Raw genomic sequence first — 24,745 nt, 5'->3', positions numbered from 1 at the left:
CGTACAAATCCATTGGATTCAGATACAGGTCTGGCGCCTTCTATATCCTCACGCCTGCAATCTCCCGGAAGTCGGGGCTTCGATGTCTCCCAGCTCATCCAATTCAGGCGTTCCCCCTACGCAATCCCACTTTCAGTTCTACCCTTCATCCGGTCCGTATTACCCTTACCCAAATCAAAACGCTGTAAATCAGCAAGTCACTCAACCGCAAACCCATTATCTGGCATCAACTTACGGATATCCCTTACCCCAATCACACGTCGATCAAGGCAGTACGCCCAATTATCCCTTGGCCGATTCCACTGTCGCGGGAAACTCGTTTCAAGCTGGTCAACAGCAGCCCTTTTATCAGCAAGGACTACCTCCACCTTCTGACCCTTCTCAACAGTATCCCTATACACAACCTCAATACGCATATCATTCGACACCGAAACAGTCACCAGAGTACCTGACACCATCTTCACATCAAGGACATCCTCAGTCCTCTCATCTTTCTCCGTATCAGCACGTCCAGCCTCAACTGCAAACTAGTCCTGGATCGTCCGGTTCCCCGTTGCTTCCAGTCCAGTTTCTTGACTTCAATCACCCCGAGCCCCGCTCGTCTACCGGAGCGATCGACCCATCGCTCGTTTGGCAATCGTCCAACATTCCCGCCACTCGTTCCCATCCCATTCCTCCGCCGACCGGTGCGGCCTCGTCCCCCTCGAAACCACCAATCATAAAATTCAGAATCAAAGCGCCCGTTGTCGACTCCGATTCTGCGTCTGCAGGCCAAGCAAATATGGTCAGACCAACTCGACAGTCCGAGACGCTAGTGGTGAAAGAGGAGATGATCACGACTTCTGGTCGTCCGCAAAGGGGTGCTTCCCAGCGTGCTCAAGTTCAGTTGATGGAATATGCACACCAGGACGAGGAGGATGACTATGAAGACGCAGACGGGGAAGACGCCGAAGGAGAAGACGATGATGCTGCAGATGGTGACTTTGGTGCCCCAGCGTCTACAAGCCATACTCGATCTGGTCGGACCCACAAACCTCCAGCACGATTGGCTGACGATTTCGAGAACACCTTGATGCCTACCAGTCCGCCCAGTCCGCCACCCCAGAAGCGCAGTACCAGAAGTGGGAGGAAGAATTATGTGGATCCTGATGACGATCAGGAGGAGGAAGAAGATTTTCGCCCGCCTGCTCGAAACCCATTCCCGAGCAGAGCAACCCGAAACTCTCTCGGTTCAGCTAGTGGCCGTGCAGCACCCGCGGCTGGTCCATCATACACCAACGGCAAAGCAAAGTCGGCTGTCCAACGGGGTCGTGGTCGACAGACTTCAAAGTCTCGACATTCTTCGGCTGACGCGGAGGAGTTTGAGCCGACAGAGGATGAATCGCAGTCTGATCGTGTATCGAGTGATCCCTTGGGCAATTACGAGGAAGATGAAGAGGAGCATGATGACCTTGAATCTATGACGTCTGGATCGCCGAGGAAAAGTCGGAAATCATCAACACGCTCACAGGTCCGCTCAATGCCCACCCGTCGAGCCACTCGATCGAGTGCTAAACGAGCAAATGACTCGGAGGACGAAGAATATGGCGGTTCTGCGGCTGCGAAGAGGAATTTACGAACAAGAACATCGAGACCAAACTATCAACTCCCGACATTGGAAGATCTTAGCAAAGAGATCACCATGGCAGATGCGATCGCAGCGGTATCACGGCCCAATGGTCGAGCAACCGGCGCAAGGGGTATGGGAGTCAGGTTCGGTACACGTGCTGGCCAAAGTGCGTTGCCGTGGTCATTGAAAGGTAACGATCTACCCCAGGCTATGGGCGATCCCGACAGCAGCGACTCAGTGAGCAGCAAGTCTTCTCCTGTAGAATGAAACAACATTAACAGGCCCCTCCAGGATGACTTTGCAACTCCACTCAAGAGCGGTGCTGCGGGACCTTCCATACCAAGTACTGCACCTATCGGTCGGACGGGAATGGGTGGACCATCAGACGTTCCCAATTTCGGTAGAATAAATCCGAAGTCTTGTGAGTGTAACGCCTTATGACACTGGTCTGACTGATCCGTTTCCACAGCAATGGCCGATGCTGATCCGCTCGGAGTCGATATGAACGTGACCTTCGACAACGTCGGGGGACTGGATGATCGTGAGTTGATTGGCATACTTGAGAGTTAAGAATTATCCGTTGAAGCAACGAATTGCAGATATCAATCAACTCAAAGAAATGGTTGCTCTTCCTCTTCTTTACCCTGAGCTCTTCCAGCAGTTCGGTATCACCCCTCCGCGCGGTGTCCTCTTTCACGGTCCACCTGGTACCGGGAAAACCCTTCTGGCGCGAGCCTTGGCCGCGTCATGCAGTACCGGTAATACTAAAATCTGTGAGTGTAGATGGCGCTGGGTGGTATAGGGGTCCTGACTCTCCTGACCGTACTTGGTACAGCTTTCTTCATGCGGAAGGGAGCGGACGTGCTGTCGAAATGGGTCGGAGAAGCGGAACGGCAGTTAAGAATGCTGTTCGAGGAGGCGAGGGCGTCTCAGCCAAGTATCATTTTCTTCGACGAGATTGACGGTGAGTCAGAAAAGTGCCAATTCGTCGTAAACTGTCTGCTAATGCCATCGGCAGGTCTTGCACCGGTGCGAAGTAGCAAGCAAGATCAAATACACGCATCGTTGGTGTCAACGTTGTTGGCGCTGATGGATGGTATGGATGGACGAGGTGCGTACAGTTGATCACACCAATGATCAAACTAGGCTGAACAAGTGGATCGTCAGGCCAAGTCATTGTCATTGGCGCGACCAATCGACCGGATGCTGTCGACTCTGCACTTCGGCGACCAGGTCGATTTGATAGAGAATTCTATTTTCCCTTACCAAATCGAGCAGCCAGAAAGAAGATCATTGGTATTAATACGGAGAAATGGGAGCCAAAGCTATCAGATGACTTCTTGGACAAACTGGCTTTGTTGACAAAAGGATATGGAGGCGCCGATCTAAGAGTCAGTCCAAGCTCTGGGGTGCTGAAAGCACAAAAGAACCTAATGACTGTGCTCCTTACCCCGTGTAGGCTCTGTGTACCGAAGCTGCGTTGAACGCGATTCAGAGACGATATCCACAGGTCTACAAGACGACAGACCGATTACAGCTCGAGACTGGATCTATCCATGTTCAGGCGAAAGATTTCATGATGTCTATCAAGAGTAAGCGAGCTTTACGACGATTCTGATTCAGGCTTGACGCTTACCGAAATCCGTCCACCAGAAATTGTGCCCTCTTCGGCTAGGTCCACCTCGTCCGCTGCGATCCAACTGCCCTCACACCTGGTTCCGCTGCTGTCTGCACCTTTGGAGAGATTAAAGAGTGCTATCGATCACGTACTGCCGCCCAAAAAGCATGTGACAGCTCTGGAGGAGGCGGAATACGAAGACGAGGATGGAGACTCTTTTGAGAAGCATATGATGCTTCAATGTATGTGGGATGCAAGCGTTGAAGGAGCTTTAGCTGATGATTGATATTTCTCTCAGCACTGGACAAGTTGCGAACTTTCCGACCACGCATACTGGTACATGGACAGCCAGGCTTGGGGCAAGCATTCTTGGGGCCTGCTGTCCTACATCATCTTGAAGGTTTCCATGTACAGAACTTCGACTTAGGTGCATTAATGGGTGATTCCACGCGGGTGAGCATCAAAACCTCGGCCTACAGGCTTGCGAGGCTGTAAGAAGCTGATCGTCTGCACAGTCCGTTGAAGCTACTATCGTCCAGCTCTTCGTTGAAGCAAAGCGACATCAACCCTCCGTCATTTTCGTTCCATCACTTTCTCAATGGGCGGAGACCATATCTCCTACCGCACTCTCAATAATGAGAACTTTGCTGGATGGTATCCCGCCTTCCGATCCGATCCTGTTACTGGGTATGGCGGATGGACCTCTAGAAGAACTACCTTTGGACGTGAGGAAATGGTTTGGATTCGCTCCCGAAAATAAAATCGGATTGACTTTGCCCACCTTCGTGAGTGCTACCCCCGCTACTTCTCCCAATTTGCGCTGAGCTGGCCGTATCGCGTAGTCTGAAAGAACGACATACTTCGCCGACCTGATTGAAGCTATCAGTCGCCCTCCCACTGAGTTTCCGGACGGTGTACCTCGTCGTAAAAGAGTGTTAGAGATCCTTCCGCTCGCTGCACCTCTTCCACCTCGACAGCCCACTGAAGCCGAACTGGCTAGGGAAGAGGAAAAGGATCAGGCAGCGAGAAACATGATGGTGGTTTCGTTCACGAATTTAGTACAAGAGTTCATGAAGAGGTACAGGAAGGTAGTCCTTGGAGTCAAGGTGAGTTGTCAATTTCTGTTTCTCCTTGACTGCCTGAGATGGCGGACATATTGTTGACTTTGTCTGCTGCTCAGGATGACGCGATGCTCGTTTCTAGTTACTTGGCGGATAAAGCGGCCAATGCTGTCGCATTACCGGAGGCCTCTGGTCATGTTGAAGTCACGCAAGAAGAGACTGTGCCTCACCTGAACGGAGAGGCCACGATGGATGTCGACCAAACGGCCGAAACTGGAGATCCTCTCGTGGTCAACGGTCTTCCTCCTCCCCCTGCGATCACCATCCAGCCTGCGATTCCTGCTCCTCCACCAATCTCGGCACCTGCCCCAGCTTGGCAAGCTCACCCCATCGACCTGGACACTATACAGCGCAAACTTGTCAAGCACAAATACTACACTCCGAACGACTTCCTCGCTGATATCTCCAAAATCGAAGAGAACGCGGAGAAGATACAGGATCCGGATAGACAAGCTAAAATCGTGGAAATGGCAGCGAATGCCAGAATCCATGTGAGCGGCTTTGACCCGAAATGGACCCCGGAGTTTGAGAGGTATGCAGTGAGGATGAGGCAGAGGAAAGCAGATAGACAGAGGAGAAAAGAAGCTGCATCTGTCAACGGTAACGTTGGTGAGGGAGAGCTCACGGAGACAGAGGCGATCGATGCCCGCACGGATGTCGCGGCTGAGAGTAGTACGGGCGTGGAAGGTGTCAATGGCCTGAAGAGGACAAGGGAAGACGAAGGAGGTGAGGGGAACAGTCAAGGGCGGGAGAAAAGATCGCGAGAAAACGGCACTGGAACCGAAGCTACCATTACTACTCCTTCCACTTCTACACACAACGCTCTTCCCATTACACCCGCTCGGGCGCTGATAGAACTTGTGACGCCGTCGATCACTCATACCGAAGCACTCGTGGGAGGCTCACAGCCTCAGCCTTTGGCCAGTATACCTAGCATTGATCATCCGCCCTTCGTTCTTCCCCAGGAATCGATCGATTTGCTAAGAGCCGACTTGGGTAGTCAGACGGAAGGCTTAACAATCGATCAATTGGAACAGCTTAGAGCTAGTCTGTTTGATATGCTCTGGCGGGGTAGGGGTCAATGGGATAGGAGAGAGCTCGTGAAGAACCTACAAGAGAGGTTGAGCGGTTATGTGAGGGAAGTGGAGAAGTGGCGTGAAACTGAGCTGCAAGTTGCGTAAGGCTTTTATTGATTCGATCGTCGATTGAGGTTTGGTCTGTAGAATTTGGATGGTGAAGACCATTGGTCACCGGAGGTCTTTTCGACGCTAGACAGGCGCTACAATTGTGTTATGCATCATCAAAGTGGTCGACCATCTCTGCGACCAACGATGCAACAGAGCAAGAAACAAGTATTGAATATCGCTGACTCTAGGGCCAGAGAACATTACACCGAAAGACAAGTAAGAAAAGATGCATATCTTCTGATTCTGCTCACGCCCTTCATTCCTCCCTGATATACTTGATATGTACAATACTATTCGAGTCTATTCCCGCAAAATTGAGATTGAGGGTTTTCAGATGCTATGTTTAATGCTTGGTTGCCCACTCTGGAGGCTCGTCTTTACCTTCATCTTCAAGCTTATCGCCTTCCTCCTTGGTCTTATGAACCGAAGTCTCAGAGTGTTCAGCGGGAGCATAGACCGTGAAGAGGGAAAGTGGGGTAGGACCAGAGTTGAGGACTGAACAAAGCGACTTCATATCAGTAATCCGCTCTGGAGGCGATTTCTGAAGAGTCGGAGTAGAAAACGCTTACAGTTGTGCTTGGTACCTTGAGGAACGATGACGAGATCGCCTGCTTTGACGTCCTTCTCTTCGCCCGCAATGATGGCTTTGGCCGTACCGGAGGTGAAGACGAGGTGTTGGTCGACATGGTGTACCTGTGATCTGAGTGTGAGTGGGACCGCTCGGTTGCCTCTGAGTTCCGTATCAAAGTCTCGAATGGACGGGATCGCTTCTCCCCCATTTTTCTGATCCAACCAACCCCTCTATCCGTTTCATCGCACTTCGTTGCGATCCAAGAGACCAGATCCCACAGCAGAAGCATGGAAAAGCTCCCACTCACCTCTTCACCGATCTCTCCACCAACCGGAATCGTCATCAGAACCAATTGACTACTCTCCCCTGTCCATAGCACCGTCCTGAACTCGGCATGCTCCGAGGGCAGACTCGTCGTGATCCGAGGGAAGTGGGCCATCTTGTGTGCTGGGGGTGACATGCTGTTTGACCTGAGTGAGGGAGAGGCGGTGAGTGTTCTTCGAGCAGGCACCAGTCGTAGTCGGGAGATGGGACGGAGGAACGTGGATCGGGTCAGGATGGAGGTGGTGGACATACTGTTTTGGGTTGGGTTTGAGTTTTGGGCGATCAGCGCTTTGTCGAACGTTGGCTACAAGAGGGGAAGGACACGCACTGGTCTTTGCTAAGAGGGTGTCTGTGCTACGTCTTAGCAATGGTCAAGAGAGGGTTGAGAGGAGTCGAGATGGATTACTCAACCAGTGTATGGTGATAGATCGAGCGGAATTCTACCAAGCGAGTGGACGACGTGACGTCATTTTCGATCGATCGGGCTGACATTAGTAACTTAGACAGAGGGGTCCTTTTGTTTGGTTCCGGATCCCAAGGAAAGATGAAAGCACGCCACTGAGCTGGAGGCATTGCCACAACGAGCAGTCGCAGCCGAGTGCTGCTCACAGCGACGACTGGCCTTCGGTAACTCATACAAGTCGAGAGACTGGTCGTCTCTGAGACTGAGACATGCCATGGCGAAGATGAAGCATGTAGACAATGAGGAAACGGTTCGACGATCCGTTCTATCAGCGCGGCGAAGAGATGCCGCCGGTCTGGTGTTGGCGCCGCTGGAGACAATTTGTCCATCGCCTGCCTCGCATCTCACCATTCATCAGAGCCCAGCCGCGTTGAACCCCAAGCGGCTAGTGAAAGGAGGGGGCTGCCCCGAGACTACGAGTCTCCTCTCTGGGGAGTGAAAGGATATCGGACCCGGAGACTATGAGGCTCCCCTCCTGGGATTGAAAGGATATCCAGTGGCTGCTGTTCAGCCAACAAAACCAATGGCAACGATGAAGTTATGCAGTCCGTCTTACACTTGATGCCCCATCTAGTCCGACAAGCTTTGGAACCAATCTGAGCAGACCGTATAAATCGTCCTCTTCAACCATCTCAGTAGCTGAACACCCGAATAGCTCCGCTCCGTTGTACAGTACATACATCGCAGTGACTCAGAAAAGGGATCAATAATTCTATTCGTTTCGAGTCTCGAGCGATCCAGCAGCTCACTGATTGTCAAACGAGTCAAGCCGAACCAGACCAGACCACACCAGACCACACCAGACCAGACCACACCAGACCAGACCACACCATGCCATCCTCCTCATCATCCTCCTCGGCGGCGAAAAGAAAGAAATCTGAAGAAGAAGCTCTGGCGAAGAAACGTAAAGAATACATGAAGAAGGCTGATCCGAAGACCGTCGACGAGCTGAAGAATGCCGAAGATCTACAGAGAGAGTGGTTCACGGAGGGAGAGTGGAGACCGTCTTGGGCTCTAGTCGAGTTTGTGAGTGGTACATAGCCCGTCATCCCTTTCCTTTCCTTTCCTTTCCTTTCCTTCATCGAACGAACACATACAATTGCACTGAATTCACTCTGGTTCATGGAAAATATGACGAGTACTGTAGAATACTCATCGTGCTGACTGACACGCCTCGTGCCGGGGATAGGACGGCGACGCCTGTCTCAAGAATATCACAGAGAGACCAAACGACGGATTTTACGCTCCGGCAGGGACGTGAGTGTTCCTACAATCTTCCTTCCCATCAACGTCATGACGTTACACATTCTGTCCCTTACCCCATTCATCTACCTATGCAAGATGATGATGTCGGCTTACAGTACGATATGATTCGGTCTGGGCTCAGGATGTTACCGCTCGGCGCTCAATTGCCCGAGATGACAGTACTCAAATATGGAGGGTGAGTATCTGATCTCCTGTTTTGCTGTACGGTGCATGCTCTCCTCCACACCCGTCGTAGAGTTGCGATTAGAGTCCAAATAATGCACAATCAACCTTGACCACGACCTCACTCTATCGGAAACCTGACCAGAGCTTAATGTGGTCAAGAATCTATCTCTCTTCCATTTCTGTCCCTCCTAAACTATCTCTGTTCGCCCTAAACCATCTCTGTTCGTCCTAAGCCAACCCGTTTCTCCCATCTCAACAAACCACATGATCATTCATCATCATCCTCACCAGTACAATAGTTCACGCTAACGCGGACCCTCTGTCTAATTCAGCTACATCCCCGAAGGAACTTCGTTCCCCGGTGGAGTCCTCGTACCTCTTCACGCAAGAATGGTGAATGTGAGTAGTGAGAATCGCCCCAGCACTCGTACTATCATCATTCCTCTCGGCCGTGGTCATGTCACACACCTCAATGACATTACTGATGCTGATCTTCGTTTTTTGAATCAGTTGTTACCTCAAGAAACGAAGAAGGCGCCTAGTCCTGCAGCTGCCGAATCAATGTGTCTCCTGCAGTAATGATAGGATTGCGCACCGCTCAAAGAGCATCGACGAGAGAGCCACCTCGGTGACTCGAACGGTCCTCCTCGCGTAGATGTAAATGAAGCCAGACTTGTGTGAACATATTTCATGCATGTGATGATCGTTTCGTGTCTAACACAGTCGTTGAATCGTCATCATACCGTATCATTACAACATGTCGTCTCTTTTTGATTCATATCATTTCCGCTCGTCAACACAGCCACTCATCCTGCCTACACCTCACGCCCTCAGTTCTATCGGGGGAGGGACTGTCGGTATCCCACCCAGATCGAATTTCGAGCTCTTAAACGCATTCACCATCTCCTCCACCAACCTCCCTCCTTTCTCCGATCCTGCTTCCGTTGCAAGTGTCCACGACCAAGGATCATCATATGACCAACCGGGTGGCACTTCACCTGACGGCGGTTGCGCTCCTAACGAACGCTGAGGTTGCGAGAAGGCCGGTCCAAAAGCGGATTTAGTAGTCGGCACTGGGGTGCCAAAAGCGCTTGTGCCGCCAAAGGCTGAACCAGAGGACGGTGTGGAAGTACCAAATGCCGATGACAAGGACGCGGCCGGTGCACCAAATGGAGCATTTGAAGACAGAGTAGCTTCGGGCGGAGCTGTTTGAGTAGACTGTCCGAAAGGGTCGGCGGGCTGCGAGGGAGCAGCAAAAAGGTTGGTCGTGGTTGCTGGTGTATTCGTGCTCGTGGCCGTCGCAGTCGGGTTCGAGAACGCACCAAAACCAGTAGCCGGAGCCGCTGGTCTGCCGAATCCTGAGAATGCCGAGCCGGTATTCGATGATGCTGGCTGAGCAGGTGTCCCAAAAGGGTTTAATTTCGCAGGCTGTCCGAACGCTGTTTGGCCAAAGGCGGATTGCCCGAAACCCGCTCCGGCTGCTGGAGTCGTTGTGGAAGGGGTTGAGGTATTTGTGAAAGCTGATGTACCGAAGGCGGACGGGCCAGAAGGTGCGGAAGTTGAGCCGAAGACAGATGCACCGGACGGGTTTGTCGTAGCTCCAAAGGCGGAAGGTGCAGTGGGAGTGAATTTAGAGCCGAAAGCAGAGGGAGCGGGTGGGATAGATGCACCGCCGAATGCCGATGGAGCGGAAGGAGCACCGAATGCAGATGTCGTGGAAGTGGAGCCGAATGGGGATGTTCCCGCCGGTTTAGCTGATTGACCAAAGGCCGATGAACCAAAAGCAGAGCCCGGAGCCGCCGATGTACCGAACGCAGAAGTGGACGGTGTCGTGGCAGACCCAAATGCCGATGACTGAGCGGCAGCGCCTGTGCCGAATGCTGTTCCAGCTGGCTTGGCTCCGAAACCAGTCTGACCGAACGCTGAGCCCGACGTTGGAGCAGTCGTCGTTGTCGATCCGAATGCTGATGAGCCAAACGCAGAAGTCGTGGCAGGCTTCTGACCAAAGGCTGATGAGCCGAAGGCGCCTCCAGTCGCAGGAGTGGATGTCGATCCAAAAGCAGATTGTGCCGGTTTCGCAGTACTGGAGCCGAAGGTTGAGCCCCCGCCTGATCCGAAACCGCTCGAACCGAATGCAGATGTTTTGCTCGTGGCTCCAAACCCACTCTGTCCGAACGCGCCTCCTGTGGTCGGTGCTCCAAACGCTGACGCTTTGTTCCCGCCGAAGGTTGATCCAACCACACCTCCGCCAAATGTTCCGCCAGTATTAGCTCCAGAAGACGATGTCCCTTCCGGACCTGTACCCAAAGCGGCGGCTTCCGAAAAGTCTTTCGGTCGATCACTGCCTGGTGCTGTACCTCTGGTGAATCGTTTGTCATGTAGAGTTTCCGCGACTTTGCAAGTAGTGGCCAGGTTGGAAAGGGCTTGATTGATGGTAGAATTCGCTTGAGCCAGGAGTGTTTCCTCTTCTCTCATCTTGAAATGGGAGGTGAGGATCAGCATATTTACCAGACAAACGAAAGTCCATACACGATCTCAGGACGACTGATCCGCCGTACTCCATACTTGTACATGGAGAAACCAGCAATCGCCTACCAAGAGAAGAAACGAAGCACAAAGACCTAATCCCCCTTCGACTCACATATTCTTGTCCTTTCCCTTCTTTCAACGCCACGACGCTCTTCCATCTCAGCTCTTCTGGTGAGATATCATAACCGAAGAAAAGACTCGGCTCATATTTCGCCGTCGCATAATTCGACAAGACCCATTGAGGTCTTTCGACTCCCAGATCGGACTTGATAGTATCTTCGCTGAAGACCATGAGACATGGTCAGCTATTCAGTGAGGATGATAACTTATATAGACAAAGGGCACGACGATTGCAGTATAATGAAATGGTCATGGTCTTTGCAGGGAGGCGGGGAAAGGGGGAAGAAACGCTTCTGTCACTCACTTGAATTGGTAATTTGATGTCGCTGAAGGTCTACTTACTCCTGACGGACCTCTGTTGCTTGCTCCTGCAGACGCACGAGGGGGATGATAGAATTTACATGATGTGCCAAAACGACAGTACCTATGGACAAGAGATGATTACTCTGGTTAAACGTCCGTATCCGATCTCAATTTGCTCAGCGAGCGAGGACGTGGATGAACGTACCCGTTCAGATAATCCCGGCAGACTTGAGCGGACATGTCAAATGTCGTGATTGAAGACAGAGGTGATGGGAGGACAGCAAGGGTGGAATGTTACGGTGCTTATGAGCGCATATCTGTATATATGTTGGTCTGAGTAGTGACTTAATGATATAACTTATATCGAAAGATAGCAAAGAAGATTCAGGATGAGACGAACAAATGTTGTGGAATTCGAGTTCAATGAGTGGACGGGATCAAATCAGATCCGGCACATCTCTGTGGCACGATGGATGACCACCGTCTCTGTATCACTCTCCCCACTCTCCCCGCTTCAATCGTTCTGATGTATCACACAGACAGAGAATGGAAAGGATTTAGATTGCCAGGTGGTCGTCTCTCCTGCAGTCACTCGCCGACAGCTCGCAGAGGATGACGATGACGCAAGCACTCGACACTTGATGACGTGATATCGAACATCGCTTGGTTGTTTTGCCACAGCCAAACTACATGCGGCATCTCTCTCATGCATATGCTTGTGTATCGCCTCTATCATCTGTGCCTCGATATATGACTGGAACGGAGCAGGTCGGAGAGTGCTCATGGGCCTTACCACGGGTAACTTCAGAGTACGTTGGTGAAGAAGGTTATGATATCGTGATAAGCTTCTTCGAATTTCTGTTTCCCCTTGTCCAAAGTCAACTGCGAGTCAATGAGCATCAGCAGTCGACCAACGGACATCTTGGATTGGATGACACTCACATCACCTCGCGCAGCTAGCCATCCGTGTGGACAATCGCTGTAGAATTTCAATACACATTGCGGACCAACAGGTTTAGTGAGCATCGCGTTGTGGAACTCCTTCATCTATTTTACAAACGTCAGCATCGGCTGGGATGGGTCTAGCACATTGTAAAGAGGAACGTCTGAGAGACGCACCTGCGCTTCATCCTCATTGGCTGATGGGAGCAGGCAGGTTGGTGAGTTCAGTTTCTCCGCACCAGCCGCGGTGACACCGTATCGTCTGCAAGTATCACGGAAGACTGAATCAGCACCGTGTTCCGACCGTTGGGATAGACGAGACTCACGCTGGATGAGCCATAGCCATAGCGTCCAGCTCCGGGACATATGTGACCATACTTCCGCCCCTGAACCGTAGGTCAGCTTCCGAACAGGATACACGACCAGGTGTGCTACCGGATGCCTATACCCACCAACAAAGACCCAATGCTCCCACCTTCGTGTACCCTTTTTCTCTCAGAGTGGTGATCAAATCCTGCACGGGCTTGACCTGAGCCTCGCACTTGCCCGGAAAGTCGGACAAGAACGCTTGAACAATCTTCTGCCTGAGTTCCATTTTGGTGTCAATCACTGGTGGAGAGCCTGAGCGGACGGCCAAGATGTGCTCACTTTTCGCTGGCTTCGGCAGACCGCACTTGTTTGAAGTCGAGAGCTCCGCCTTTGAACACGTCGGGGATGTACACGTCAAAGCCATTGCTCGCCATCATATCGGCGCCTGTCATCGATACATGTCATCAGCATGCAGTCCAACGGCGCTGTATGGATCGGCACAGGTAGTCAAAAACTTGACATGGTAGAGGTTGCTCACCTTGGTAGTTCTGCGGACAGAAGCCAAAAACATCGTAGAGGAGCAAGATCGCTTTCTTCGACGTTCCTCCTGTCGCAGGAGAGTGATACGTCTTGAGACCGTTCAGACCCTATTCCGCGACACGGTTTAGTGTCCGTGATCATATCAGCTGGACCTCCTGTGCATACACCACAGGACGTCGATATACGCACACCTTCGATCCAAGTACCTTTGGCATCATAGTCGTGATGGGCGACGGGATTACATGCGCAGGCTTAATTTGAGTTGATGTCAGTAGTCCAATCGTCAACTTAAGAAATGGGATGCTCGGGAACCCACCTTGATCGGTGTTCATTTTGCTTGACATGATTAGTGTATGCAGCGTGAGTCCGCAAAGTAAATTGAGCAGAAGGCCAGGAAGTGATGCTTAAGAAGAGACGTCTTGTGGGAGTACAGAAGAATATGCAAAGGACTAAGTCTCATGAGTCTATAAATACACTGTCATGAGAACCGCAGCATCCCATTGACAACGGACCGGGGTAGACCGTGAGGTTGTTCACGTTCTCGAGTCAGATCTTCTCACGGTTGTCGATCTGGTCGTGGTCATTGTCATTGCCGTCGTCGCCGATAGCTCTTTCACTGCCAAGACATCCTCTCCTGAAACCAGTGCTCCACACCAGAATTGTGTCGTATCAGCTGAACAGTTTAAACTCCGCTGTGCTGCATCCAGCGCGTAAATGGCACACCCAAGTCGGCTTGTTTCCGGATAGATATCTGTCCCACTTGGAGCACACACACACTCTGCGTCACCACTGTCCACTGTCATGTGCCTAAAACTGGCTTCGTGAGACAAACATGCTTAACCCCGTTTGGGGTGTGGAGCACGTCGTTGTTCTATTATACACCTTACTGACAAGTTGAGTCGTTCTGTCCGTCGCAACACGTCGAGACCACAGTCTACTCTGAGCTCGCTCCCTCCAACATCTCAGCAACCGACTTGTGCACGCTTCGACAGATCCAACAGCCCATACACAATGTCTACCTTCAACTGGACGTGCTACTTCAACACCTCGTCCTGTGCCGCCGCTTCATGTGACAGATACTCATCACCCATCAACACCTCCTTCTCATCTTTTGCCAACGGCACAGACAATCATACCGAATATCGATGTCAGATCGAATATACCGACCTTCCCCGAGCGCTTCAGATGGTCAACAGGAGTGAATGCACGCCGGAATGTTCGGGACCGACACCGCTTCATCTGAGCGGGACGGACAGGGTGGTCAAGCACCGTACCAAGCTGGTCGTAATCTTTGCCATCGCAGGGATGTTGGGAATTCTGGTATGAGCGCTGATGCCGTTGTCTGAATGGTGAGTCAGTCAGGTTTCAACTTGCCCGAGCGGACTGGATTATATTGTGTTATTTGACGAGCTCGAGTTCCCTCCCACTCTAGTTCCAGTCGACTTTCAGTTCACCAGATACGCCAAGTGTCATATTATCGCCCACTTTTGGTCTTGTATCATGGGCTCCTCCCTATGATATGCACCTATTGGATCTGTGTCGACACTCACAGCGATAATGCACCATACTTTCAGCCCCACCTCTCGGCATTCCGTAATATAACGACAAGCACTAAGACGATGCACGGAGATGAAAAAGACGCCCAAGAATCTCAGGATGATGCTCCTTGCCCAAATTTCCCCATCTGCTTCCCCACTCCGGGTTGGCTCTCGTTCTGTGGCTCAGAATGACAGAAGAGGGAGGGTATCACGGATGAGGTGATTCGACCTCAAATGATATTCAGGATACAGGGTACAGGATGCAAATCAGTCAAATGTCGTTATGCTGTCGATACTCGGCGCGTGTCCGATATCTACCCTTTTCACATCATACTCATCGTATATGGTTCGAGTACAGTATGACGTGCGAGTTCTGAGACACTCTATGCCGGACCACATGAGTACCGTTCTCCTGACCTCAAGGCGAGGATGCCAAGACCTTTCTTCATCATACCACGAATGTACAGCCATAGCGGCGGTCAGCTACCGTGCCCAATTGGTGGTTGTTTTTCTCCTCGCCAGGATGGTGGGGACTCTTTTCTGACTATAGCGAATAGTGAATAGTGGGATGGTATTAACGCCAAGCGAGTAGGTCAAGGTCGGTGAAAGACTGCCATTGCACTCCGACACAGCCAGATCCACTGACGCAGACGGATTGGTCACCGTCAAATGTTCACAGCTCAACGTCCCCTTGACCCATTCGTCAGCTTTGGCTCAGAGTTCAGCACCACGCCGATTCAGAGGATCCGTCATCGTTGTACACCCAAGTCTCCTACACATATGCATCATGATCTTTGCGGACCGTCGCTACCGGGACGATGGCTTGGCAATACGTAAATGAAGAGACCACATGCATGATAACTGAGTCCCATAATTTGATAACGAGAGTCTCAGACTAGTGCTCCACACCATCACGAGTTACCCCACTTTCGTCCTGAAAGGAATGTCAGGAGCGAGGCAAGGAGCAACATTCGTCATGCGGGTTGATTTCCTGGGGATGGTGTCTGTCGTACAACTGGCGTGTTGTCTGCAAATTGGACGTGGTCAAGAGGGGAAGGCGCCGGATGATTGTGACGGTGACGTTGGAAGCCGTGATACGCTGTGATGAGTGGGAGGGACTAGTGCTACTGTCCAGGATGTCGAGAGTGGGGGATCACAAGCCAAAGTGTGCTAATTCACTCCCCGATCACGTTTGACGCAAGGTATATATAATGTGGTTGACTGGGCCGCAAAGGTCGATGCATTCTCACTCCAGTCGCTCACTCGTCTAGGCCCCCTACAACACGAACGATTGAACCACCATACCCGACCCACTACACCATGTCTCTGTCGTACAGTCCCGGTCAACTCCCCTTCAACACGTCAGCCGATATCGGACCGTGTTTCACCCGAACCCAGCTCTGCGCCGAATCGATCTGTTCCCCTCAGGGCGCCGAGATAGTCTACAATTCATCGTACCCCAACTACGGCTGCGTGGTCAACACCACACGAGCGCTGTCGGATTTCGACATGGTCCGGACTGGAGCCTGTAATGGGACTTCTGTCGGCTGTGATAGGAGTAATCACCATTCGAGCGGGGCGGAGAAGAAGGTGGTCTCGCACCGCGGGAGACTGGCAATGATCTTGATGGTCGGTCTGGTGTTGGGCACGTTGGCTTGATAGTCGTGGGGAGCTGGTGAGAAAAGTGAGTGCGGTCACCTGGATACCAACCCAGAAGGCATGATGCTGAGCGCTTGACCGGTAGAGTTTAGTGTAGCCGTGTCTGAGATTCGAATCACTAGCACGAGATGAAGAGCAGTCCGATGAAACGATGATATCACATGTATTCATTAGGTCGATGCACAGCCCTAAGATATGTGCTTCCTCCGCTGATGGAGGACCGCTGTACTCTGTACTCCAGCCAGACAAAGCATCGAAATCCTGACAGTGTCGTAGATCTGGTGCCCAGCCGAAAGTCTGTTTTACCCCACATTTGTTTTTACGTGAAACGGGACATCTCTCTTCTTCTGAGGCACGCAACGGTGTTTCCGATCTTGACGCAAATGGGATACACGCACACATACACACACACACACACACACACACACACACACACACACACACACACACACACACACACACACACACACACACACGCACACTCACACACACCAATAGTGTCGCATCGCTCCTTGACTCCACACAAACCTGGATATATATATACATGTATATCATATATGACAGTGCCTTCTCTCTTCTTCATTAGCTTCAAGCGAGAGATGAACGGCACCTATCCATCATTCTAAACTACGCAAACACTCGACGCAACCATGGTATACTTTGGCAGCGACCAACTCCCCCACAACGACAGTCTCGGTATCGGCGCCTGTTTCTTCGACACTCAACCGTGTGCTCAGGCAATATGTGGTCCGCAAGGCTCTCCCGTCGTCTTCAACGCCACGTACAACAACTACGGATGTATCCTCGACACGCCGCTCGCTCACGCCTCGTACGGTCAAGCAGCCAACTCGTCTTGTCGTAATCAGACCATGGGATGTATGGAGGGTGCGACCACCAATGGGACCGGGAGACAAAGTGGCTCTGAGAGGATGATGGGGACGACCACTGGTGGGTTGAAACAGGTGTTGGTGGCGCTGGTGCTTGTGGGGATGGTGGGGACTGCTTCTATTGCGTGAATCCCCGCATGGGAAGTGAGTGAAATCGTTCTGCAGATGAGCTATGCTTGAAGTGTTGCCCGTCCGCTGACCTTGTGCTTCCTTTAGATGGACACGAACAGGTGACAGAGTTGAATGTCAGTGTTTGTAACAATACAGTATATTTTGAACATCAACCATGAAGAACACCGCAATTGAGGGACATGTAGCTTTGGGGGATCATCGATCCAGAAGAGATAGTTACTGCCTGTATACCCTGTATACTCTGACGTACAGGCAAAGTGATAGGTCCCAAGAAATAAGCTTCCAATCCTTGTTGATCTGACTATGGCATGACCGATCGACAGGGCGACTGCTGAGCTCAAAAGCATTGATTACTGTCATGGAACGGGTGTCGATTTGTGACTGTGACGTGGCAAACTCGAATAGTCTAGCTGAGTGCGGCTGTGTGTATGTTCAATTGTACTGACTGACACGGCTGAATCGTGATTGGGGTTACAATATCCCCTGTGATCCACGAACGTCTCCATGCACAGGACCTCGTCTGAGAATGATCGAAGTGCCTATCCGTGCCAAGAATAGCGTGTGTTGTTTTTCTCAATCCTTCGCAATGATGGTGATAGCGTCACAAGGTAGTCGTTGAGAAGCAAACGGATGCGCCTGTGTCCAAACACGGTGAGTGGAGCGAGTGGGAGAGATGTTTGGGATGGACTCATGTAAAGACACTCGCCGCCATCCTCTCTTTCCGTGCTTCTTCTTCTTCTTCTTCGATGCCTCTATCAACCAATTCGACTCACATACCTCACATACCATCACATCAGACTCCCAACAAAGGCAACACCCACCACGTCCTTCGTTCCCAACAAGATCCCTTACAATCACACCACACCCGGCATCGGCGCCTGGTTCTCTGACAATCAAACTTGCGTCAACGCTGACTGTCTCCCTCAGAGCTCCTCGGTCATCTACTATTCGTCTGTCGTCTTATGGCGATCACGGATGTGCTGTTGATCTCCGGATCGCCCAAGACGCCCACGCCCACGCTCGCGTCGCCAGTGCCTCGTGGACGATATGACACTGTATCTGACCCACCTACTACAGTACATCTACGTGTACAGCAACACCCTCACAGTCTGACAAATGACAAGAACCCACCTGAAGAAACGCGCCAATGCTATGCATCGCTTGCGGGACACCAAGGAGAGACATGTACGCTGTGGTCATTGATATGAGGAGATGGTACCTGTATTCTACGCGATACTGTACATGACACGAAATCAAGTTGATGGAATTTCACCCACCATGCACAATCGACGTCTCTGTTTTCAGATTGCGTTTTCTGCTTGATTATCGTCGGACGATCAACGCAACGTACAGCTGCGTCACGCAGGTGGTAGTCACCCGCCCCTGGGCACCCTGGGATAAGGAGACGTGGGTCGGTCACATACAGGAGCTGATTGTCTTCCACTTTCTCCCGAACTGTGACCTATATATATATACATATATTCCTTAAGTCATCGTCTTTTCCTTCCATTTACACTCACTCAGCATACATCTTCACATGACGCTCATGCTTACCATATCGAAACCACAATGATCTACCCGGAAGAAGCCCAGAAAGTGCATGAACAATGGAAGGAAGATCTAAGGTGGGTCTTCACCATCCGCCGGGATACTGTAAACCCCCCAACCTTATGCGAAATCCAAGGTGCTAGATGCTGACGACCTGTTACACCACACACACACACACACACATCTAGCGATCTTCACTTGATCTACGACTACGATGCCAAGAATCCCGATACTGGAGCCCCCGAGAAATGGAGGTACGAGATGTGAGCGGTGTTGGCCTGCTCGAGTCGCTGTCGCTCGAAATTGCTCGTCAAACTGATTTCGTGCTCCATCAATATCGGATAGGTGGTTCTCGCACGAAGATCGGATCAGTGAGTCTCTTCCTCGCGATCCATCATATCCCAACCACTTGGAAGACCAATTGACACCGTATCCCAGCCTATGCCATCCACGGTGGACCGATGGTCAGTCTGATTCTCTTTTTACCCTCTAGTGGAGCGTCGTGATTGATTGATTGATTGCTGGTTGGTTGGAACATCTAATCAGGCTGGCCGATACAATTACCAGAAGGCGGACTATCAATGCATTCGACCTGGAGAACTATGGCAATGCAACTGGCTGTGAGTGGTATGGTATGGGTGTCCCTTCAACCGTGTTGCTGATTCCTTGTATCACTCGCCTACCCCCCACAGCGAAGAGACCGGAACGTGAGTGGTATCAGAACGGCTGGCAGATCCAGATCCACGTGACGCGACTGATTATGGGACCGGGACCCATACATAGTATCTGCTCGTTGGTGTATGACATCCCAAACAAACGAATCACCACTCTCCTAGGATTCTCTCGAGGTCGTGAGTGTGGAGATCGTCGTGCTCATCCGATCATTCCTTCTCCTCCTATTCCTGTCCGGAAGCTTGCTCACACTGCTTCATCCCCGTACTTCCAGACTGGGACAATCCCGAGAAGGCTCACGGGGATAAGCGCAATCAAGCCGATTTCGATCGATGGAGAACGCTCGCCAAGGAGGGTAAAAGTCAAGCTGACAGATTCATGCTTAATGACCAGGCCCATATCCTCGAGATCTTCAGAGGTCCTGGGGAACTGAAAGCCATCGATCCCAAGTGGCCCACCTTGTGATTTTGACCTCGAGACATACAAATACAAATGCATATACAACATGATCATTCAAATATGAAGAAAACAAAATACAAGTCGACGAACTTTCTGAGCAACAGCTAAAATGCTGCCCGATCAACCCGTCGCCCTTAGCTGGCCGTCTTCGACTGACATTTCTTGAAAACCCTCCGGACCATCTTCATCTTCTATCGCTTGCAAGTAAACCATTCGCTGACCTCTCGAAAAGTATACCGCTGGGCTCTCTTTCCGGACCACAGCCTCGGTGATGAGGCAGTATCGTACCGACTGAGTGAGTAGTCACTCATGTCAGCAAGCGTATCAGACAAAGTGGGTCGCATAGACTGCGATCACGTTCCCAAAGTACGGTTGCGTGGTGACCGCTTTGACATACGGTGCCTCAAGTAGTTGGCATGGGTATTGTGTCGTGAAAGTGGAAAGGGCTGAGTGCAGCTGAGCGCGCGAGTATTACCACTCACCGATCCTGGGACTTCGAACATGGCATCGACCAATATCTCTTCCAACACACCTCTCAATCCTCTTGCCCCACCTCCTCTTTCCAGACCCACTCTCGCGATCGCCTTCACAGCCTTATCTGTAAACATCACTTCACTTCCATATCGCTCGAACATCGCCATATATTGCTTGATCAGTGCGTTCCTCGGTTCGACAAGGATTCGGACGAGATCGTCGGTGGAAAGTGGATGAAGGGTGGAAAGAATGGGAAGTCGACCAAGAAATTCCGGAATGAGACCATATGTCGCAAGATCCGTCGTTGCGAGACCTTTCAATGGGATTGGGTCGTTTGATTCGGTTATGTCTGGTTTGGGCAACGGTGCTCCAAATCCAATGGACTGCACGTCAGCGAGGTTGGGATGATGTCGAGACTCACTCCTTTCCCCAGTCTCCGATTCACGATCGTCTCCAAGCCCACGAAAGCTCCCGAAAGTACAAACAGGATGTTAGTCGTATCCACCACGAAGGTCTCGCCCTTCCCGCCTGTGGAACAAATCAGCAGAGCTCGACGACAACAACCGAGGACCGGAGATATTTCACTGACCAGCACCACCTCCACCACTTATTGATCTCGGCAGACCTTCACGAACACTCCTTTTTCCTCCTAGACCCCTGTTCATTGGATTATTCGGATCCCATCCTGGTGGATCTCCATATGCTGCCGCGCTTTCAGCCTTGGGTCCACTTGAGCTTCCTCCAGACCCTAGACCACCAGGTCCAGCTGAAGGTGGAGAGCTGGTTGATCCTCCGCTGCTCGAAGAGATTGCAGGAGGTTTCGCCGATAGTGTGAGAGTCGTTCCTTCGAGCAATCGGAGCAAAGCTTGTTGTACGCCTTCACCACCCACATCTCTGCCTCCTCCCCAACTGCCCATGTCCCCTCCACCCCGTCTAGCAAGCTTGTCAATCTCATCGATGTGTATTATGCCGACCCTACAGGAATCAGCCTCTCCCCATTCAAATGATTAGAAACTCGATGCGTTGACTCACTCTGCTCGATTCACATCATAGTCGGCCGCTTGCAATAGTCGTAGTACACAGTTCTCAACATCCTCGCCGACATCTAATTATCAGCACGCGTCACTTTACATGTCACTCACACCCAGCCTGAGTGTACGTCGTAGCGTCACAGGATCTATCAAGGGCTCATTATCAGTCCAAGTCCGTTTTCGTCGATACGCAGCAGGATCAAACCCACGCGAAAGGGACGTCAAGGATATTCGCTAACGTTCTCGCCATCAATGTTTTGCCTGTACCAGTAGGACCGCTGAAAGAATTGTCGTCAGCTTTGCTCCAACCTTGAGTAGAGGAGCTTACACCATCAGAACGTTACTCTTCTCAATCACCACGTTTTCCTTCACCTCTGCTTCTCTAGCTTCATTCTCCATGACGGCCTGCTGCCTGGCTACCTCCTCTACACCCACGAATCCTGCTTTCCGTCGACGTGGTCGCGAGGCGCCGTCATTGGCCGTTGCGGTCAAGGAATCTGGGGCTGATGTGGGTGATTTGCGTCGTTTGAGTGCTTGACCGAGTAACGAGGGTAGAGGAGGAGCTGGTCTTGCACTAAAATAACCGTCTCGAGCTATGTACCAGTATGGAGTTAGCCTTGCGATTGTTCCACCACGGGTTCCTAGTTCCACGTCGAGTACTGTCCAGAGCCTCCAAGGGCTGGGTCGCGACTCACCCCATTGACCTTCCCTCGACCTCAATGTCAACAAATCATGGGTCAAAGTAGGATCCGCTCCTGCTCCATCAGCACCTGTCATCCTGGTTGCGTCTCCTCGTTCTGAATTGTCCAGATGTGTTCCTGCTCTACTCGGATCCCAGGAGACGGGTGAATCCGTACGTGAAAAGATATCTTCGCGCCTAAACGTCGAGGTGGGGGAAGAAGGAGATATATAGCGATCGGGAGGGGTAGAGCGCGGCGACGGTGGCGATGGAAGAGGCGGATCTAAGATTATCGGGGGAGGTTGGGCTCGTGATGGTGGAGAGGGTGGCTCCTGGGATGGGAGTCGAGGTGCAATCCGATGATAATGATTGAACACGCTGCGATTTGAACAGGTCAGCGTTAGATACGATCCAGTATAAAGGAAGGAGCGATACATACGCGACGGACAAAACACGTTTAGCTCTCTCCTGTCCTACAATATACTGTGACAGGTAATTGTACAACTATCATGCATAGCCGTATCAGCTCCCTGTCTCACTCATGGCAATCATAAGTTCAGCTCACATCTTTTGGAGATCTCACACTCCAGCCAGTGAAGCTGGCGCTGTCGTTCCCCGTCGCCGAGGACCAACTGAATCCGGCGCGCAAGCGTATGGCGAGATATACACCCTCGTTCGATAGGCGGGGTCTACGTCTACTCCGAAGCATGGTCATCAAATGCGAATCTGGGTTGGGGAGTGATGGTTCAAGAAAAGAATCATTTGAACACTCATCTCTATGATGGGACCCGAGATGGGAACGAGTCGTGTTGCCGTAGAAAGCAAGTCACGTGAGACGACAAATGGTTAGTCACCGTTCCAGGAAAGGGAGGGTATCTTTGAATGCATGTATCGTTCTGGGTCCACATAGCCCGTATCATCATAGAGCCCGAATTCCAGCAAGTCTAGCCAACGACCGGCAACGTGCTGCAAGAAACCGACAGATGCAGCTTGTATCGCGGTCATGAGTTCTCACACACTCCTTGGGTCAATCTCCACCCCGGTCGACATCGATATGCCACACATTCACCGAATGAACAAGTGGTCGCTCCTCTTCCGACCCCTTTCAGTGCAGTGCAGCTACTTGCATATATCAGCTCGGAGACTACAAGAACACAGCGGTACTTGAGATATATGGACCCGGCTCACTCACTCTGTTCCAGGGTGAGCTGTGCGATTGACATCGTTGAAAGTTCCGTTAATACAACCGCCACACGATTCGAGTTCGGTATTCACATCGATGCACTGAAGGTGGTGGAGAGGGATGTGGGGATCAGCCTTTCATCTTCACTCGTTCCCCCACAGTCTGACTCACCTCGAATGCATCTTCAATACCTGGTATCGAACAAGCCGTCTTTCTCCCCGGACAAAGCGCTTTTTTCCTCTCGTTTTCCATCTCCACCAATCTCTCTTTCATCGCTCTTCTGGCTTGTCCCGAAAATTGTGCCGGATGGCCATAGAAGAACGTTATCCCTCTGGCGCAAGGCAAGAGCGTCAAGGATAAGGGGGCCGAGTTATAGCAGTCGCAGCGGAACTGACTGGTACCGATGGGTGTGACAGCTGCGGCGGGATACCATCGACAGGCGTTGAAACATGATGCCGAGTCGGTGGTCGTGCTGCTCGCTGCGGCGAGTCCAAGGATGGGCAGTATACATTGATTGAACTGGAATGTACTTCGAAGATTGTAGACCTATAGAAGATTGCAGTCCAGCAGCACATCGTGGCAGTTGATGCAGATCGGATCAGTGCAAAGTCAACCTTGATGTGCGATCAATCGGACTCACAGCAAAACTTGCAGTTTGACAAGTCCCATAGGCGTCCGTTGACGCTTGTAATGATACGTATGTCAAGCCCACCGGCGCACAGTAACATGCTGTTCCTTGAATGAATGCAAAAGGGCTCCCCGAAGCGGTACAAGAGGTCTGTACAACTAGTCAGTCAATAACCTCGCGAAACAACATATGGGGGGTCCATGTGAGCCCGCGGCCATTGTACTGACAAAGCATAGTTGATTGGTCGTCGCCGTAGGATCAAGAGTGGCGTATCTGACCAGAGCACCAATACATCCTATGTATGCAGCAGCGCGCACCGACAAGATACTCGTAAGACCGACAACAGCGTACACCACCGATGACGCCAGGACCATGCTGCGTGTGCGGTACGACTGTATTCAAATTGATAAATCGAAGATGTGGACACCAGCCGTCCATGCCTTGCCAACAGGGAGTGGGACATACGCTTTATACCGCACATACAGGACATGGATGAGTTCGCCTCAGCTCGCGAGCCAAGCGGCACCGAAAGAAGCTCAAGACTGGTTCCTTGTTGGAAGCACATTGAGATGTGTTCATGCGTCAGACGTTCGGCAGGCCATCCGCCAGCGGATTATCACTCAACGCACATTAATAGAGCTTCATGTGCATGATTAAGGAGGCGAAGGGTTGGCCCTTCGGGACAGATCGATTCTCCAGAGCATTCATGTGAGTGGATACTTCCTTCATTCCGACGTGCCAGTGGCGAGTGCCCAAGCGCCGAATCATACTCCAGCACTGTTCGCTGA

General features: G+C 51.5%; 9 protein-coding genes across 9 annotated transcripts; 5 read left to right on the top strand and 4 right to left on the bottom strand.

Annotated features, from left to right (window-relative positions):
• Positions 1–82: 82 nt before the first annotated feature.
• IAR55_006392 (uncharacterized protein) lies at positions 83–5,529 on the top strand (the record flags this gene model as incomplete). Its single annotated transcript, XM_066949475.1, has 13 exons — positions 83–1,846; positions 1,901–2,030; positions 2,079–2,150; positions 2,209–2,382; positions 2,445–2,573; positions 2,628–2,720; positions 2,777–3,000; positions 3,069–3,201; positions 3,263–3,469; positions 3,526–3,680; positions 3,743–4,012; positions 4,070–4,333; positions 4,408–5,529. The coding sequence occupies 13 exons, from the start codon at positions 83–85 to the stop codon at positions 5,527–5,529; spliced, it is 4,737 nt and encodes a 1,578-aa protein (XP_066799769.1).
• Positions 5,530–5,878: 349 nt separating this feature from the next.
• On the bottom strand, positions 5,879–6,566 carry IAR55_006391 (uncharacterized protein; the record flags this gene model as incomplete). The annotated part of the gene is made up of 3 exons (XM_066949474.1): positions 5,879–6,030; positions 6,105–6,228; positions 6,414–6,566. 3 exons carry the CDS (start codon positions 6,564–6,566, stop codon positions 5,879–5,881), a joined length of 429 nt encoding a protein of 142 aa, XP_066799768.1.
• A 1,158-nt stretch (positions 6,567–7,724) lies between these two features.
• On the top strand, positions 7,725–8,903 carry IAR55_006390 (uncharacterized protein; the record flags this gene model as incomplete). Its single annotated transcript, XM_066949473.1, has 5 exons — positions 7,725–7,919; positions 8,083–8,150; positions 8,281–8,334; positions 8,657–8,723; positions 8,835–8,903. The coding sequence occupies 5 exons, from the start codon at positions 7,725–7,727 to the stop codon at positions 8,901–8,903; spliced, it is 453 nt and encodes a 150-aa protein (XP_066799767.1).
• A 243-nt stretch (positions 8,904–9,146) lies between these two features.
• Positions 9,147–11,516, bottom strand: IAR55_006389 (uncharacterized protein; the record flags this gene model as incomplete). Its single annotated transcript, XM_066949472.1, has 4 exons — positions 9,147–10,799; positions 10,966–11,134; positions 11,278–11,397; positions 11,482–11,516. The coding sequence occupies 4 exons, from the start codon at positions 11,514–11,516 to the stop codon at positions 9,147–9,149; spliced, it is 1,977 nt and encodes a 658-aa protein (XP_066799766.1).
• Positions 11,517–12,080: 564 nt separating this feature from the next.
• On the bottom strand, positions 12,081–13,399 carry IAR55_006388 (uncharacterized protein; the record flags this gene model as incomplete). The annotated part of the gene is made up of 9 exons (XM_066949471.1): positions 12,081–12,158; positions 12,219–12,323; positions 12,396–12,480; positions 12,545–12,604; positions 12,671–12,802; positions 12,867–12,972; positions 13,066–13,174; positions 13,257–13,318; positions 13,384–13,399. 9 exons carry the CDS (start codon positions 13,397–13,399, stop codon positions 12,081–12,083), a joined length of 753 nt encoding a protein of 250 aa, XP_066799765.1.
• Positions 13,400–15,925: 2,526 nt separating this feature from the next.
• IAR55_006387 (uncharacterized protein) lies at positions 15,926–16,264 on the top strand (the record flags this gene model as incomplete). Its single annotated transcript, XM_066949470.1, has 1 exon — positions 15,926–16,264. One exon carries the CDS (start codon positions 15,926–15,928, stop codon positions 16,262–16,264), a length of 339 nt encoding a protein of 112 aa, XP_066799764.1.
• A 650-nt stretch (positions 16,265–16,914) lies between these two features.
• On the top strand, positions 16,915–17,280 carry IAR55_006386 (uncharacterized protein; the record flags this gene model as incomplete). Its single annotated transcript, XM_066949469.1, has 1 exon — positions 16,915–17,280. The coding sequence occupies one exon, from the start codon at positions 16,915–16,917 to the stop codon at positions 17,278–17,280; it is 366 nt and encodes a 121-aa protein (XP_066799763.1).
• A 1,572-nt stretch (positions 17,281–18,852) lies between these two features.
• IAR55_006385 (uncharacterized protein) lies at positions 18,853–19,968 on the top strand (the record flags this gene model as incomplete). Its single annotated transcript, XM_066949468.1, has 8 exons — positions 18,853–18,908; positions 19,020–19,094; positions 19,177–19,202; positions 19,270–19,295; positions 19,378–19,451; positions 19,524–19,538; positions 19,615–19,682; positions 19,778–19,968. 8 exons carry the CDS (start codon positions 18,853–18,855, stop codon positions 19,966–19,968), a joined length of 531 nt encoding a protein of 176 aa, XP_066799762.1.
• A 114-nt stretch (positions 19,969–20,082) lies between these two features.
• Positions 20,083–24,331, bottom strand: IAR55_006384 (uncharacterized protein; the record flags this gene model as incomplete). Its single annotated transcript, XM_066949467.1, has 16 exons — positions 20,083–20,253; positions 20,445–20,819; positions 20,882–20,964; positions 21,026–21,411; positions 21,469–21,496; positions 21,579–21,613; positions 21,677–21,745; positions 21,796–22,060; positions 22,163–22,524; positions 22,586–22,650; positions 22,712–22,872; positions 23,216–23,265; positions 23,339–23,430; positions 23,501–23,875; positions 23,970–24,107; positions 24,185–24,331. 16 exons carry the CDS (start codon positions 24,329–24,331, stop codon positions 20,083–20,085), a joined length of 2,802 nt encoding a protein of 933 aa, XP_066799761.1.
• Positions 24,332–24,745: the final 414 nt, after the last annotated feature.

This window comes from Kwoniella newhampshirensis, chromosome 14, assembly GCF_039105145.1.
Source record: "Kwoniella newhampshirensis strain CBS 13917 chromosome 14, whole genome shotgun sequence".
In the NCBI taxonomy this organism is placed as follows: domain Eukaryota; kingdom Fungi; phylum Basidiomycota; class Tremellomycetes; order Tremellales; family Cryptococcaceae; genus Kwoniella; species Kwoniella newhampshirensis.
Note: the sequence above shows the minus strand (reverse complement) of the source record. Positions and strands in the feature narration are given on the sequence as shown.